We start from the raw sequence: 18,606 nt of genomic DNA on the forward strand, positions 1-18,606 counted from the left end.
AGGACATGTTCAAACCTATCAAGGAAACCAGAGCCCTCTTGCCCTCATGAAGAAACCAACAACTTTGCATCACCTCTGGGACTCCATCTTATCCCAATTCTCCAGCAAGGTTTCACAAACAAATGAATACCGGTACCACACAAGTATTATTTTGTACCCTGGGGACACTCCTGTCTCTCAACGGACCACACCAGATGCCCACAGATTGCCAAAATTGTGCCCACTCACCAAGGCCTTTTCAGTGCTTAATCCAGGAGGATCACTAGAGATGCGAAGAACCAGCCGCAACGCCTGCAATGCGCTCACCTCTACTCAATAGCTTGCTTGACCAATGAGTCATCCTTGTGCCAGAAAGACATCATGCAAGAAATCACACCTTAATAAGCAATCAGCTGACCCAACTGACCCGGCCAATTACCAGAGAAGAGACTCACATATAGATCTACCAACAACCGCATGTCCCCGTGGAGTCTAACACACCCCTACATCAGTTACACCAGGGATCCGAGCCAATGAGAGTATCATAACCTAAGTTTCAGAGTTCGTTATCACCTTCCTCTTTATCCTTCTTGACATCTCCGTGAATTTCGACACAAACAGCCGCTTAATCTTGATTAGCAGAGCGGCTCAAGCAGGGCTGGAGTGAAGAGCATTTCTGTGGATTATTACCTCACTATTCTCGAACTGAATGGAGACAAGACACCCGCCTGCTTTCAAAGCAATCACATACTACACAACGTGTGGCCCCCTGCAAGGGGATCCAAAATCTCACCTTTCCACTTTGACATCCAAAAGGCACTCCTATTTGAGAGAATCGACAATAAAGGACTGACCTACTACAACTATGCAGATAGCACTCACATTGTGTGCAAACCGACAAATAACTCAATAAAGCAAACACTGGTGCTGGACAAAACCTTAACTTGGGCTGAGTCTTATGATCAAGAACAGATGAAAACTCAACCCAGACAAAACAGACATAATGATCTGCACAAGCAAGGCCATGCACCAATTTACCATTGCTTGGTGGGAAGAGATGGGACCCTGGTTTCAGACCAACAAACAGTAAAAAGCTTTTTTTGCACCTAATGTGTAACTGATGAGTCATGCACTATTTTTCAATACAAAAGAGAATCCTGATAACCATCACCCTGGTGCTTTTCAGATTGGACCATATAGAAACACCTTATACGATTCTTATAGAATCTCTTACAAGATAGCTTGTAAGAACTTGCGAGAAACAAGTGGGTTTTTTGGAACAAAAATAAGAAATAAGAACCTATAACACACCAAAACACTTATTGAAATCTTATCAAATCTTATACATTTGAAGTAGGATTCATGGAAGATCTTATAGAATTCTTATAAGATCCATATAAGAAAATCATGAGAAAAGTTTGTCTTTGAGACGTTACATAGATCTCCATGGTTATCCCTGATCACCTCTAGGTAGTACTAAACCTCCATGACTGACACTAAGGGCCTGATTTACAGAATGTTTTGCATGCTGAAGAGTGACTTGGTGCACTAATCAGCCCACAAAACTCCCTTTGTTGATTCATGGAACAGGTTTTTCATGCATTTACGGGACCTTTCAGGGACCTTGTGCAGGTCTGTCGCAGCTTTGCGTGCAGTCGGGTGCACTGCACGAGACTTCACGGAAAGTGTGGAACGGGCCTGCATAAGGAAATAGGAAGCGGAACATGCATACTCCCCATTGCCTATGCAGAATGAGGAAGAACAAGGACTTACATGGGCAAATCGAGGGATGGGCTATGCAGAGGTATCCCATGCCCAGCAATGCAGAAATACAAGCGTATTCATGGATCTGACCTCGCAATGTCATGTCGGGTAAGGAAGCACGCAAAGCTTGCGATCCTTCCGCCACATGGAAGGACCTGCAAAGTGCCAAGCACAAAGGACACAACGTGCAAAAGTAAGGTACAGTCAGGAATTTAGGGGGGCCGGCATGCAGTTGAGGTGCGATTGCAGTTAGGGGTACTCGTATGCAGATTAGCAAGGTGCAGGTGTCATTTACAGGGGTTCGCAAGCAGATGTTGTGGGGGCCGACTAGAGGTACGTGACATGTAACTCATTTTATCGTGGTGCATTTGGGAGTTACGGGGAACATTACACAGTGTCACCGGAGTGCTCCCTTGATCATGTGGGGACAGCCCGCAATATTGAAGCTCTGCATGATGCGGGGAAACAGACTGCACAAAGGTTGGTATATGAGGCTGGTTCTGCTTTACGTGGGGGCATGTTGTGGGCGTTCTGGCCGCTACTTGCACCTAGGGTTACTTTGTGGTTGAAATTCCCTGAATACGCCAAATGCGCATAACATGCTTTTGCGTGCAGTTACGCATAAAGTGGTTTTACACGCAGAGTACTTTGCCGGGCATATGCACATTTTCTATGAATCAGGGCCTAAGACTGAAAAGATGGGAGCACATCTCTCTGGCTTTTGGACCATACACTAAGTTCCTGTCAAATGCAGAATTCTGTAAAAAATACAAGCCAACACTCACTGACCTATCCACAATACAGGACCCAAAGTAATTGTGTAGAGATTCACCTCTGATGTCCCTGGCAAGATGCAATAATCAGGCAAAGGTTCACTGGTACAACAGGAAAAGTCAAGGGGGGGTGGGCTGCTTTCTCCACGAGGGCCACTAACCTTGGTGGACTCCATGCCCAGATAACTTCACATATAGGAGAGCCAGTTGTACTTTTAGAAACTGCTGAAAACCTGCCTCTTTTCCGTACAATAAGAAGTAATGCAGGAGCAAAGGTAACCTCATGTGAAGCCGAGACTCACACATTACCAACATACACAACCCACGCTAACCAATCCAGGGGCTTCTAACGAACGTCCCGGTGCATTCCAGGTAAAAGACATGAACCCAGACATGCTCCTATAGTTCTTGGGCATCAAATAACCCAATCAATTCCCAGTGAAAAGTGACTTCTGATACTGTGATTCTTGATTGGTTCATCGTTGTTCTGTCTGGTTCCAGTATTTCAATAACTGCGCCCAGATACAGAGTCTCCTGTCTGGTCCCATTGGGATTAGCGCATGATAATTAATCCAATATCGCATAAGTAAGCACAAGTGTCCTTTTGATATTGGTTATTCAATGGTCGGGAAACGACACACACCACAAGGTGGTAAGGATAACAGCCCTCAATTTGGACATTATCCCCCAACACCAAAATACACTGGTTACTCCACTGGTCTTCAGTGGAACAAGAACAAATAAGCATTAGTTTGTGTACTGTTTATTCAACAGGCCTGGCTACAAGATACACCTCCCCAAACTCTGTAGAGCTGCTTCAAGTTGAACATTCCACCAATGTCATTAACCCGACACCACAACTGACATTCATAAAAAACAAGAATTCCAGCGACCGAAAGGGCAGAAACAATCTGAAATACCTGGTGCTGCCTATTCAACTACACCCGCAACAAAGCACAATACACATCTGCACCCATGGAAAGTGAAAGCAGTAACAACAACGGCGTGTGGAAGAAGCTGGGACCTAGTAAAAGTAACATGCTCGTAAGAAACCCACCACATTTACACACCCACAAACCACTTCACCATCGTTCTACCTCTTGCTCCTTTCACACATACATCTATAAGGTTAGACATACCCAGAAGCTGCTCGGCGGCTCCCGTAACACACGCACTTCCTGCATCTGTTCTATCATCCGCTGTGTTGCATAGCCACACCTACCTAAAGTCGTAAGTGAATTTTGCCAGGATGAAATAGAGCAGGGTTGTCCAATTCCAGGCCTCGAGGGACAGAATCCGGATGGGTTTTCAGGATATTCCTCATTAATATTCATGAGGAAAATGTGCATACATATAGAATCATTGTATGCACATTTATCTCATGAATGTTAATCAGGGGTATTCTGAAAACCTGGCATGGATCCGCCCTTGAGACCTGGAGTTGGACAACCCTGCAATAGAGCACAACACCTGAACCTCACATGTACCAACTTGGATGTAACCTCACCAGCAGACAGTGAATAACTTGATATAGAAACCTAATGGGTTAAGCCTCGCCTATCCGTCTTTTCCCATTAGCATCATCCCTTCCACTTTCTTACAGAGCCCAGCACCAAGAGTCTGCAGAAGTTACACCATAAAAGGACCAGTACCACTACATTACCAAATAAAGTAACGAGTGCATTGGTTTCCAATTGTTCCTGAGTTTAATTGGGTTTTAGAACATTGTCATTTACACAATGTTTTAAAAAAGAATAGATTTGAGGTCAGGGCTCTCCCTGGTCTGTATATTTTCTGCACTGTCTAACGTCCTTGTGTGACATGAATGTACCTTTTGCGTTTATGTTGAACCTATTTTTTTATTTTATTGTGTTGTCCTCAAAAGACTTTTCACAAATACACCAATACAGAATACAAAAAATAAAAAGGATACACGCTGTATGTATGTAAAAAAGACACAAAAACGTAACAATTCCACAACTTAAAAACAACGGAAATACAAAAGAACTACGAACAAACAAAAACAAGAATCAACCACTAGAGCAACTTAATGATCACAGTTGTGTTGAGCCTATGGAACCCACTGGAGAGGCAGAGAAGAGGCAAAGCCGTAGCAGAGCTCCACAAAGAACCTGAACACAATGGAAACCCAGGTCGATTTCAGTAACTTCCTCTGGGGAAAATTCTGCAGGGGCCTTCCCAAGTCCCCCCCCACATCCCTCGACCGAAGCACTCCACATCCTCTGACCCGAGGTCATCACAGAGAGGGCTGCATTTGCTGCTGACAATACTGCTTCCACGGGAGCCATATTTGAATGGGGTGATGATTTACCCTGAGTGAGGAAATGTACACATTGAGCACGTGACTTAAGAGTCTCATCAGTGGAACTATGAATAGCTTCAGAATTGTCCAAAACATCATTGTTGTCAGAGAATAATGAAGCGATTAAAGCAGTCGGCACCAGTGATTAGTGAGCTTAATGAGTATGAAGACGTTTGTACCTTTTTTCCAAATGTAAATGATAGGAGGGAACTATTTTCTTCCTTTGGAGGATTGAATTATGTGTTTACTGAGTTTAAACATGTAGAAAACATTTCTGAATCTAGCTAGGAATGGGAATTAAGTAGATTGGGTAAAGGTGTGGGGGGGGTCTACCGACTAACATCACTGTGGACATGTGAGCTGGGGATGGGGCGGCCCATAATGCTGTGCTCTCTGGGGCGTTTAGGCCATTGCAGGGCATGTCCCGGGGTGGGCACGGCCAGGGAATACAGGTGTTAGTTCAGGGCCACGTCTCACTTCTGCTATAATCTTAGCATCGTGTAGGAATGGGGTGTTTGAGCCAGTGCTGACATTGTCTGTCAGAACATAGTCCTGGGTAGGGGCATTTCATTATGTCAGTACTGGCTACGAAGCATTTCGGCCCGCGCAGGCGTGGTTAGGGTGCAGATGCTGTCTGAGCGACATATAAAGGAATGATTCTGTATTTTGAGTTTGTTTGAAACATTTAGGTGTTTAAAGGAAATCCCCAAACTCCTCCTCCAGCATTCAACCTAAACATGCATGATTATGTGCGTTTAGAATTCACATTCCAGCCCTGTGTTCGCAAACCCTATGGTGGGTATCGCCCATACCTCCTATTGGCTGGTTTTGCCTTGATCTTTGACAGCTACAGTGGAGGTGTCATAGATTTGCCTGAACACAGTACTCTGGACATATGTCGATGGCCTTCTCAGACCCATGTGCCCTGCAGTGCATTCGTTGAGTTTAGTTTATTCATTTGTAATGCGCACCAGACCCAAGGGTAACAGGGCGCAGCAATTACAGAAAATGCGAAGCTTGTTTGACACGTTACATATTTAGCATAACAGTATAAAGGAGGAATACACAATAAAAGATACACAATAGATACAGGGTAGTTACAGTATCTTACATGGTGCCAATACCAGCAAATAGGTGTGATACATGTCAGAAGAATATGCAGGTATTAGCATATTTAAAAGAGAGATAGGTGGTACTGGAGTAGGATCCAGACTAGGGATAAGTGGAGGAGGGCAGTTAGATGTTGTTCGACGTGAGCCAGTTTATGTAGCTTTGTCGGACCTTAGGGTAGGATTGGTATTCTCTAATGTGGTATGGTAGGGAGTTTCATAATTGGGCAGCTTTGACGTGGAAGCTATTCCCACCCACCTTGACGAGCCTAAATCTGGGGATGGTGATGCATTTGGTATTGATAAGTCTTGAAGGTCTAGTGGAGGATCTTCTTTGGAATCTGTTGGTGAGATAGCTGGGGGCAGCATTATGCGGAGCCTTATGTGTAAGGGAGGCTGTTTTTAGTTGAATCTTGTTAAGGATAGAGAGCCAATTGTTTTGACGCCTTAATGCGTAGATGTGTGACCTTTTGGGCACACCAAGAGCTGCTCTTGGGGTGTTGTTTTAAAGGATTTGAATCTTTTGGATAGTAGGTTTTTTGGCACCAATGTAGAGTGCATTGCAGTAGTCTAGATGAGATAGGATCAAGGCTCTTGCCAAGGTAATGCAATTGTTGTCCGAGAGGAAGGGTTTGGCCGATCTAATTAGCTTGCATGTGTAGGCAGTGGCAGAAGCCAAAGCGTTTACTTGTTTGGCTAGAGAAAGGGTGGAGTCGAGGCAAAAACCGAGTGTTTTTACCTCCTTGGCCACCTTGATGAGGTTACCGACAATGATGAAGGATGAGTAATCCTGTCCTATTCTTTTCAGGTTGGTGTGTGTTCCTAGGATGATAAACTCTGTTTTGTCATCATTCAGGCTTAGACCATGCGTAGCCATCCATGCCTGGATGATGAGATACACCCTATTCACCAAGACCAAATCCTCCTGATAATTCCCGGAAAGTGGGAGGAGAATCTGGGCATCATCTGCATAATGAGTGTAGGTGATACCAAGAAGGTCCAGATCATCAAAGAGGGGCTTAGTAAATATGTTGTATAGAGTGGGGGAGACACAGGAACCTTGGGTGGACACCACATGTGGTGCGAATCGGGTCTGCTGCCACTGAGAGTGAGAAGACCCTCATGGGTCTTTCGCTTAAAAAGGACTCAATCCATAGTATGGCCTCTCTTGAGAAGTTGGCAGCTGAGTCCATGTGTCTGCATAGGACCTTGTGATCTACAAGGTCGAATGCAGCTGAGAGGTCGAGAAGTAGGAGGAGGTCTGTTTTCCTTTTGTCTCTCAACTCGTCGACCTGAGTCTTTAAATCAAAGAGGGCAGTTTCTGTTCCGTGTTGGGGACGGAAGCCCGATTGGCGAGCACCTAGAAGTTTGTGAGATTCCAGATATTTTTAGATCTGGAGATAAGCAACTCTATCTAGGATCTTGAGCAGGAAGGGCACAGTTGTGATGGGGCGGTAATTGGTAGGAATGAGAGGATCTAGCGATTGTTTTTTCAGTAGTGGGAGCACCTATGATTGTTTAAGGTTGGATGGGACAGTGCCGGATGTGAATGAGGCATTAATACGTTTAGCTATGAAGGGGGCAAGATCTCTTGCATCGTCTTTTATGAGCTGGGGAGGGCTGAGGTCTCCTTGGCAGTTTGATGGCTTTAGTGAGAGAATAACTTTCTCAGCCTGAAGAGTGGGAATTTTGGTGAAATTGAATCGGGGGCTGAGTTAGCCGATATTACCTTTGGGAGGCCATTCGGAGTACTGTGGTTAGGTAGGAGGTTAAGGGATTGTTTTTTTTCAGCTGTTTTATTTTGAAGGATGGTCACTTTGTTAGAGAGGTCCTCTTGTATGTCAGACCACCATGTTTTGTCCTTGGTACAGATTTCTGGGGTGATGATGGGGGATTCAAGTTCCTCAAGGATGGAAAACAGTTCTTTAGTGCTAGAGTTGGCCCTAGAGATGCTTTTATTGTAGGAATTGTGTTTAGCAATGAAGATTCCTTTTTTGGATTGAGAGGGGATTTCAGTGATTTTTTTTGTTGTTGGTTGCGGAAGGGAGACGTCTCCATGTGTTTTCACAACTCCTTTTTAGCTGTCTACGGTCTTTGATTTGGGGCGTGAACCATTTGTTCAGATGTGCTTTGGGCGACACCGAGAGATATTTGGTGAATACACATGCTCATTTGAATACCATAGTAAGGGACAGTGCTGGCAGCGGATCCCCTCCCCGTGCCCCCACTGGTCCCCCTGGATATGTTGTTCTGCTAGAGCCCACTAGCACCCCTGAGCTGTGGCCCAATGAGATGGGCTGATGCGCAGTTGCCACCCAGCCATAAACGACAGAGAGCAGAGGCTTCTGGGAAGTGCTCAGAAAGGACCATTTCAGAGCAGTGATGCCTAGTAAAAGGCGCACTAACACTGCATCCAGAATGTAAAAGAAATATTCAACAAGCCATTAAAAGCAGGCTAGGCATTCTATTCCATCACGAAGGAAAGTGAAGGGATTTCCGGCTACGTGTGTGTAGGACAGGCTGCAATTTCTTTTACTGTAAATGTGCAACACCTGTTCCCTCATTGTCAGAAAATCAATTTTTACCAAACATTTTCTTGTTGTCGGAGGTCCCCTTTAAATGCCATGACTGTGGGGTTTGAGGTCACACGGGGTTTGTGGTAGGTAATATCTTTCTGGAGCGCTGCACGTGCCAGCGGTGCATGCATGCCCTGACTTCCGTCCTGCAGCCGGTCCTGCAGCTCAAAGGGCCCAGTAGAGCCTGGATTTGTTTTGCAATCTTCCCTTTCCAAGCATGTCTTGATTTGTGCAGCTATTGTTTGTTTAAATGGTCCTATGGGATTTCATTGAGGAGAATTCATCGAATCCGATTGCGTCCTTTTTTTAATTGTATTCAATTGGCCTCAAATGCGTGCCGTGGGGGACCCCTTGCAGTCCCATCCCGTTAATTATTACCCTTAGCCCCCCCCAACATATATTTGTGGCCAAATATTATTTTTTTTAATGGACGAATTCAAATGTGGCTAATTCTCCTGCGATGAAACCTCCCTTTCCCATTTAAATGATGTTCTTTACTATTTCATGATTTAAAGAATCCTGTAAAATGTGGAGTTTCACTTATTACAGTAAAATCCGATTTTCACAGACTTGCCTACTGGGAGCTCTTGTCCCTTTGGGGAGCAAACCTCAGAGAGCCACATGGATATTACTGTTTGGGCCCTCTGGGCAAGGAGGTTGGGTGCAGCATCTCTTGTGTGTGACCATAAGGAATTACTTAGAGGAGTGAAGCTCTCTTCTCATAGCTTTCGGGAATATAATATGGTTTAGCATTACAAAACCCTCCTCCACATTTCACAGACACTGCAATAAACGAAAAAGAAGAAGGGAGCAATACAAGCAAGAAAGCAAATGAGTAACGGACACACTCCAGGCTCCACCGCGCTCGCATTCGCCGTTTACGCCTGAGGATCCCTGGTGATTGTTAGTTGTGCTTACTATAATCCCCTATTTTCTCTGACAATCAATGTTCCCTATCATTTAGGTTTACCATGGTAGGTGCTCATTTGTTAGGGGGATTCAGCGGGATACAAACAAAGCAGCTATAGTTAAAAAAGAGGAATTCTGACACATTATACTTCAAATTACTAATGCTGGTGCTTTAAGTGGGATGAGAAAGTTGGCCGTTTTTTCGGAAGAGGTCAAAGGGAGAGACAGCACCTTGCTAGCTTTCATTTTTCTGCACCCATCTCTCTGTTTGTTTCTTAATATGCGACACCAATCCTTGCAGGCAGCCCTTTCTCCAGGCACATCTCCCTACAAGGGTCAGTGGCTCAGATTAAGGAGCAAAAGGAGAGATGGATGAAGAAAAACAAATGCTAGAAATGAGTCAGCCTTCCCTAGTGACGTCCTACCAATAGTCACTGCCACCTCCTGTCCCACCTCTGTAAGATGTGAGTGGGAGTGCTAGCAATGATGTTACTATACCCGCTTATCACTTTGTTTCTTAATTTGCCTCGCCGATGCCTACAGGCAGCCTTTTCAGTTTGCGCATGGTGTGAGGGGTGCCTGCAGGTGTCGGTACTAGTATGGTATGCCCCAGTAGAGGCCTGGCTCATGGGTATTTCATGAACACTGATGAGACTTTGATCCGACTAGCCTCGGCACACTTAAAGCCCTGAGACCACATAACTTAAAAAATAGTTTTTGATGCACTCGAAACAAAGACGGCTCTTCCAGACAGAGAAGAGGGGCTTCTGACTCAAGCACAGATAGAGGGTAGAGAAGAAAGGGGAGGGACTGCTTCTGTGATCTGAAAGTAGATACTTACCCGAGTTGACTAAGTGAAGATGGCCCCATGTTGTGGAGGTGATGCTGCTGCCAGCCTGTTACTGAACTAAGATGGAGGGCACCCGCTGTGTTAAACCCAGACAGCGATGACAGGTCTGCGCTGCTTAGTGAGTATTCTAGAGTTAAAAACAGAAAAGGAAAGACAACGCTATAAACAAAGACAACCAACTATCACAGAGAAGTACTTTGACATGAATCTGTAAATGACTGGGCTCATTTGTATAGGGCAACATTGGACCCACATTGTGACCTATTCTGGTGCCAGTGTGTCTGATTGTCACCCTAGTGTGACGGGTGGTGATGTTTTACTATTGATCCAATGTCCGTCAGTCTTGCTTGAATATATGACTGGCAAAAGGATCGGGGAGATGGGAGGTCCTGAAATGACTGGCCCAAGACAGGAGATCAGTACCCTACACTGTACACTGTCTGAGCATGAAAGACTTCTAATAGTCAAACCATCAGGGCTGGAGGATTTCATTCTGAAAGTATGTCATTTCTGCAACGCACTCGTGTACAGGCCTTCTGCTCGGGTCCACTTACTTCCAAGTCATGCAGAGTTACCTTAGCGAGCACACGGGCACTCACTGGGGCAGATTTACAGCGGGGTGATTCTGGGAAGATGTGCATTCTGGGCCAGGCATGAATCCACGAATCACTGGTGTACCCTGGGGAACTGGGCATGACCACTGCCGGTAAAACGGGCGCCTGTTATTAACGGGTCTTGAGTGTTGATGCCGAGAGCGGCCCGGCTGCACCAGCATTCATGGGGCTTGGGCAAGCTCTGGTCCCATGGCAAGGGCCTGCTGCAAACTGCTCCTGTCCAGCTGGGCTTCGTGGCCGCAATATTACATTCCACTTGGAGGCATTCGACATAAAGAACATTTGGATATATATAATACCAATGTTTAGAGCCCAGTTGTGGGCGCTGTATATACATTTTGATTAATATAAATAACTTGTGCAATGTTAGGACACAATTCCCCAGGGTCTGAAAATTGGCCCATTGGATGTGTGATCAAACTCAGGAGACGACCCTAGTTCCACAGCCTTCGGGAACACCAGAGCCCGCAGCTATGTGGAATGAATACAATCTGGCTGTAGACTGCTGGACGCATGCGTTCCTGCTGCACGCGAACTTGCCTGGCAACAGAACCCAGCCTTTCTGACTGACCATCATCCTATCGTGGCCCTTAGAACATGCCATGTCCTGCATTTAACACCGTTAGCAAAACATGTTCCTTTGGACCTTGTTCTCATAGTGTAATCAAGGCTTGACAGGCGTAGCTTCAGCAAGTGCTGTATAATATGTAACCTACAATATCAAGCCAGGTAGAAAGCACCGTTGCGCCCACATACTAATAAGCACCCCCCAGCCCCCCAAAAAAACGTGTCAGTGCAGGAACCACCTTAAGGCGCAAAGGACTGGCGTATTCTCATGGCGACAGCATCAATAAGAAGTGTACGTGCAGTGGCATGTGCATGACAGATAGCAGTGCACTGATGACTCATAAGCCGCATCAATAAGAAGTGTAAGTGCAGTGGCATGTGCATGACAGGTAGCAGTGCACTGATGACTCATAAGCCGCATCAATAAGAAGTGTAAGTGCAGTGGCATGTGCATGACAGGTAGCAGTGCACTGATGACTCATAAGCCGCATCAATAAGAAGTGTAAGTGCAGTGGCATGTGCATGACAGATAGCAGTGCACTGATGACTCATAAGCCGCATCAATAAGAAGTGTAAGTGCAGTGGCATGTGCATGACAGATAGCAGTGCACTGATGACTCATAAGCCGCATCAATAAGAAGTGTAAGTGCAGTGGCATGTGCATGACAGATAGCAGTGCACTGATGACTCATAAGCCAACGTCGAGGTGTGCAAACAAGTACTAAGTTTAATACGCGCCCCCTTTCACCAGCCTCTTCTCCCTGACCCCCCTCCCCCCACCCCGCTGCCCTGCAAGACCTCGCGCGTGTACTCACCAGTGCCGTAGGCTGTGGAGAGGGCTGATGGGTAGCCCCCCATCCCTTGCCCTGGCAACGTCGGCGTTGCCACGGACACCACAGGTGTAGCCAATGACTGGGCAGACTGCGAGTTATGTATCCTCTGGTTCTTCAGTTGCAAGAGAAAAAGAAAACGAGAGTTGTGTTCAGTTTTGCTAAATTCATCAGATCACTGGTCTGCTTTCTCCCCGCGCATAAAATGGTACAACACGATACAAATTTCGAGAAATTAATCATTTAAAACGTGGATCCTATGAACTCTGCCAACTCTATCATTTACAATCTTTCAAGAGGACCAACTGTCACCATAGTAACACATTACATCAGCATCTCCACGGCAACTGAACTTGTATCAAGTGCAGATTGCTTTATTGTGGGTAAGAGACAGGCCATGTGGAAAACTGATGAAATATGTATACTGTACTTGCATTGTTTCCCTCTTCATTCAAATGCAAAAAAGTCATTAAAATCCGCCATAATGGGTTTTATGTTCCCCGAGCTGCACTAAAAGTGGGCGGCATAATAGGCAAAGGCCAGCAGAGGGCGCTGTTTACTCTTTCTAGTCACCGGTCAGCTCAATATTAAAGGAAGCTTATTATAGCAGCGTTTTCAAATATTGCTCACTTTATTTCAGCTTTATAAAGAAACATGCGGCATGGTTTAAAAGATGACTTTGGAAATGGGGCACACATAACCAAAATTGGCGGATCATTTGAAAAGGAGTTTGTCGAATGCTGCAGGGAGGGACATTTTGAGTGCATGCATTTTAAAGTATTTTCGGGTACAAATGCTACAAAACAGCCCAACCAAAATCAAACGACCAAAAGTCAATCTGTTCAGCTTGACACAAGCACTTACCAGTAGCAGATCAACATCCTCAGACTGAGAGCGAAGGAAAGGAGTATTAATGAACAATTAGCAAGTGGAAAGGTTGAACAGTTGGACAAACCATGCAACAGACCACATCACATCTCTGCGCATGCGCGGGTGCGGGCGGGCTGGCATGCAGCAGAGGCTACTGCAGGCGCGCCACTTTTCAATGTCAGCCTTTGTCTTCTTAACGAGCTGTTTGCTTTAATGCAGACACCCTCTGCGCGGTGCTGCGCGCACCCCATTGTCCCCCAACGTTCATTAGTTCTTCTTATCCATCAGAAAGGTTGCGTTGTGCGGCCTGGCGCTTGACACCAGAGGCCCCACAGCGGCACCGGGCTGGTGGCAACATGGCCGCCCAGAGGTCCCTCAGAAGTATCATTGTAAGAGCCCTGGAATAAATCATTGCGCTCCGTCAGACAGCCTGTCACCGCTGTCCTATGGCAGGTAGCTCTGTGGGAAATTACGCGCGTGACCACTGCCCAGAATGTTTAGATTCATTTAAATTACATGCACGTTGTCTCGTGACACACTGTGCGTCGACATGTCAAGGAGCCCAATGGGCAGGTGTTGGTGGCAGGCTCATGGGAAGGCGTGCCACGTTCATGGCGATTGTATGTCTGTTCAAAGTGCCAGGGTGCCCTTTGCTTTAAAATAGGAGCTGGCAAGGATAGAGCTTTGAAAAGTGCAAGCAACCCTCGCAGGGGCTCGTTTCTCAGTGCCGCCATTCACGAGCAGCTTGCATATGCCAACATTTCTGAGATACTCAGCTGGGGGTGGGGGGGGGGGAGAAAAAAAGTTTGACATTGCAGGGCATTAATCACGCAGCAAAGTCAAGCTTCGCGAGGTTCCCTGCCTTCCTGAAAAGAAATGGATCCTTAAGCGAAAGCCCTGAGGACAGAATGGAGGAGGAGCAGGCAACCAGGGACGGCAGAGACAAATGCCACCAGAAAGCATTATTTGGCTCACGCGCTTCTCTGCTCAGAAGGAGGCAGGCCAGGCAGTAAGAAGGGCTGCACGGCATTTCATCCTGCACAGCAAAGCAAGCACACACCACAGCAAAGTGCACAGGCACTGGGGGCGGGCCCACAAACATGGCGGTGACCAACTCTGGACATGTCGTATTTGGCCTCAAATGTTGAGAGTAGCTATCAGAAAAGATCTAATTCGATGCAAGGAACCACCGAAGGCCGGCCTGAGGGCAGGAACGCCGGGCGACCACTCAGGGCGCTATCAGGCTTCCGTCACGCCAGCCCGCGGGAGTCTTTCAAGTTCTCCCCCGAACTGGCGTGGTGGAAGAAGACACGGCAGGCACCCTATTGAAAAATGTGGTGCCTCCCCACCCCCGTATGACCAGGGGTGCATGGGGGAGGAGGCAGGGTGCCACATTTTAGTTTTTCTGCCCGGCGCGCTGCCACAGCTTAGGCCGGTCCTGGAAGCACCCACAGCATAACCGCTTTGTCAGAGTTGCCACAGCGCAGCGCCATACTGGCATTATGATGAGGCAATGACTGCAGTAAAGGCAATGCAAACACGAACATGCAGACTTGGCAATAAAACAGGTGAAGGAAATGAGCTGATGCATTACCACGGATGGCATGAGGTTCTTGCTGCCGGGTGGAATAAGCACTCGGAGGTCAGGCTTACGGTTGTTCATCCCTAGGTTCATTGGTGGCGGAGATTTTGCTTGCATGTTCTTGTTTAAGTTACCAGGTGAGACCAGCAGACCTGGCGAGTTTCGGGGGTTTCCATAGCCATTACCTGTAGAAAAGGAAAAACACCCATCTGTATTAAAACTGAGCTTCAGTGACAAGCAGCCTTTACTGCGGGTGATGTTTCAGTCCTTATGCACGGCATAAACAGAAATGCACATAACGAACCCCACTGACTTCAGTATCCCCCAAGTATTAGTGGCCTTGAAGCAAATGCTGAGTCACAGGCTTAGCTCAGACCTGCCCCAGCTCATTCCCGAAGGTAGCCCTACTCTGGTAGCAAAACTTTTACAGCCAATGCTGCTTGCCCGTGGGACTTTCTGCCCCCAGTCATGCAACTGAACACCTTCAGGAAGCAGATGACCAGTTTCTCTTCAGACCAACAACTTTGAAGGCAAACACCTGAGACCTAATTTAAATCACAATCAGGTGATGACCAGCACAACAGGCCCCTGATTCCCTGATATGAGTTCACTGTATTATTGTCTAACAAAATAAATCAAAATACACAAGAATCCATATAAGACTACAACACAAATAACTCATGATGTATACATGATTCCATCCAGATCTGCAACACTCAAGCATCGTGAAGATACCCATCGAACATGAATTACACAAGATCCCCCTAGGGCTTAAATACCTATCCCCATGACGTACACAATATCCCCCTAGGGCTTAAAAACCCATCCCTCTTGATGTACACAAGAACCCTCTAATGCTTCAATACCCATCCCTCATGATGTACACAAGATCCCTCTGCAGCTTAAATACCCACCCCTCATGATGTACACAAGATCCCTCTGCGGCTTAAATACCCATCCCTCATGATGTACACAAGATCCCTCTGCGGCTTAAATACCCATCCCTCATGATGTACACAAGATCCTTCTACTGATTCAATACTCATCCCCCATGATGCACAAAATATCCCTCTAAGGCTTCAATACCCATCCCTCATATGTACACAAGATCCTTCTACTGATTCAATACTCATCCCCCATGATGCACAAAATATCCCTCTAAGGCTTCAATACCCATCCCTCATGATGTACACAAGAACCATCTACTGCTTCAATGCCCATCACTCAAGATGTACATGAGATCAATTTAGTGCTTCAATACTAAACCCTCAGGATGCACACACAATTCCATCTAGCACTTCAATACCAATGCCTCATGATGTACACAAGATGCCTTCTAAAGCTTCAATACTCAACCATCATGATGCGCATGAGATCCACATAAGGCTTAAATAACAAACCCTCAGGATGTACACAAAACTCCATCTACCCCACATGATTTACACAAAATTCCACCTAAGACTGCAATACCCATCCCTCATGATATATGTAAGACCCCCATCTAATGCTTCAGAGCTCAACACTCGTGATGTACACAAAATTCCAGCTGGGGCTTCATTACCCCCCATGGAACCTCCTCCCTCTCAGCTTCAGACTCGGCCCCAAGTGCCTACAATTCAGAAAAGTACTCAAAACCCACCTCTTCAAGGAGTCTCTCCTGCTCAACACTTAGACCATCGTGTTGCCCCCCCGCGCCACCTGACTCGCTAGATGAGATGCCATCCGCCCTATCCTCTCCACCACCCTGTACCGCTGTACCCCACCTCTGTGCCCCTCTGTATACTACCCCCTCTGTATATCTGTTCTGTTGCCTACCTCTGTAAAGCGCTCTGTTGCATATCTGTATTGCTTCTCCAAGCTAGGTCCACGTTCAATAAATATCATAATAATAATTACCCAACCCAGAAAGACTCCATTGAAGTGCACGCCACCCAACCTTCTTAACATGTACAAGACACAACCTGAGAATAGAAATGACAGCGCCCCGATGTCCATAAGACACGACTCGAGGCTCCTTCATCTTCATGATGTACACATGCATTCATTTTATGCTACGACCTCAAACCAGCAGGTTTGACAATAGGCTCTCTCTCAAGTTTTAACACCCACCCCTTGCAAAGTACATCCACATTCAATATTGCATGTGAGGCGGCAGCCCCAAAACAGCATGGTGAACTTGAACCCACATCTTGAGCCACAAATTCAAACTACCACGCTGTAATTATTACAGGTAGACGGGGCATCGATGAGTCATATATACAGAGACTCCAAGAAAGTACCGAACGCGCACAGAAAGGATTCCCATAGGCTCGCATGACAGGACCTGCACCCCGTGAACGAAACAAGTAATCAGCCATGACTCATGGGTACGTATTGCAGCCCATCTCGATGGAAGATAGCCATATCCCTTCCAAGGCACGGTCACCCACCTGCACACATCTGCAATCATCCGTTACTTTACCTCATATCGCACATCACATCTGCCACTAGAATGCAGCTAAGTCCCGCGATAAAAATTCAGTCTAGCTGGACACATAATCAGTCTCCTTGACTTGTATACTCCCCTGATAGCCTTCACAGCACCCATCCACAAGACAGTTCTACATGGGCCATTAGCAGGGACTTAGCAGGCCCTAACTACTGACTAAAATGCACACATGCATTCTAAATTCCTCTGACCAATCTTTTCTACCTCAGACTTCGGTCCTGCAAAGGCGTACACCTACAGCGCTTTGAGACCATACCAATGGCACTGGGCACTTTACAAATGCCAATTACATTACTTGATACCCCATTTTTTGCTGCAAACCACAAAATGCATGATGTAGATGACAGTCCATTAGAGGATGCAGCAAGCAATCGTCATTGACATGTCAGTATCAAGGCGCAGAACCTCGTCCTTGTCACTGTGCTCTTTCTAAATGGTGAGCTGTCCTTTGGTGTAGTTGTACCCTATCACACCCCAGAGTGCAGCTGAAGCAGGAATGCAGCCCCTGGAGATGGCAAACAGCCTTTGTGGTGGCACTATTTTAGGCAAGTTGGCAAAAGGAGGTGGACTTGTGATCAAACTGCTGATTGCGCATATGGGAAATCGAAACTTTAATTCCAGCCCTCCCATTTATCACTGTGTATTGTTGTGTTATAATCGCTTCCCCGTGCAGTGGCTCCCTTGGCAACCAAAGTGGGCTGCCTATCAAAACAGGGAAAACAGTCATATTAAGCGCCCTATGCCACAAACCCACATGAGCTGTTTCGCTGGATAAGAACATCACTATGACTGCGTATACTTTTCCAAATTCACCTGCTGAAACTAAACGTTGCAGATACCGTGGGAAAGGCTGCCAGAGTCACTTTTGTGGTAGGATCATAATTATGCTGCTAGGGCACACCTATGCCTCCCCGCTGAGCTTCACGGCGTGAGAGCGCAGTGCCTTTGAGCTGATTAGAGCTAAGGAAAAGACAGAAGGAGAACAGAAGAACAAAAGAGGCCACAGTCCGGCCCTGAAAGCAAAACTGGATCTCAGTGAGTGCATACCTGTAGAGGCGGAGTTCATGCACGGATGAAGAATTCACATTGTTGACAATGCCACACAAGGGTTGTTTCCAGAGTTTGGGTCAAGACATATTCTATGGGATCTCTAAGGGCCTGATTCACATATTTTTTTCAACAGGGGTTTTCCACTGAAAAACGCTTTGGGAATCAGGCCTTCTACCGTCCAGCTTTGTTGTGCCAAGAATGCGTGCTCACCACTTCTATCTTTTCCCTGCTGCTATTGGCTACCCCTATACAAAACCCTTCCATACCATTGGATAACGCTCCATCACACCCTAACTCATGCACTCACTCCCTCCTATATTCA

General features: G+C 46.3%; 1 protein-coding gene across 12 annotated transcripts in view; it reads right to left on the reverse strand.

Moving 5' to 3' along the window:
- MEF2C (myocyte enhancer factor 2C) overlaps positions 1–18,606 on the reverse strand; it is a 597,063-nt gene that overhangs the window by 20,862 nt on the left and 557,595 nt on the right. For 7 of the 12 annotated variants that reach the window (XM_069627597.1, XM_069627600.1, XM_069627603.1 and 4 more), the window contains 4 exons: positions 14,759–14,931; positions 13,159–13,182; positions 12,280–12,409; positions 10,275–10,410 (listed from right to left, as the gene is read on the reverse strand). In XM_069627597.1, the coding sequence (XP_069483698.1) occupies positions 10,275–10,410; positions 12,280–12,409; positions 13,159–13,182; positions 14,759–14,931 (463 nt within the window). The remainder of the gene's footprint in view (positions 1–10,274; positions 10,411–12,279; positions 12,410–13,158; positions 13,183–14,758; positions 14,932–18,606) is intronic. The other 5 variants (XM_069627607.1, XM_069627602.1, XM_069627604.1 and 2 more) reach the window with 1 other exon arrangement.

This window comes from Ambystoma mexicanum, chromosome 6p, assembly GCF_040938575.1.
Source record: "Ambystoma mexicanum isolate Mex_15411 chromosome 6p, UKY_AmexF1_1, whole genome shotgun sequence".
In the NCBI taxonomy this organism is placed as follows: domain Eukaryota; kingdom Metazoa; phylum Chordata; class Amphibia; order Caudata; family Ambystomatidae; genus Ambystoma; species Ambystoma mexicanum.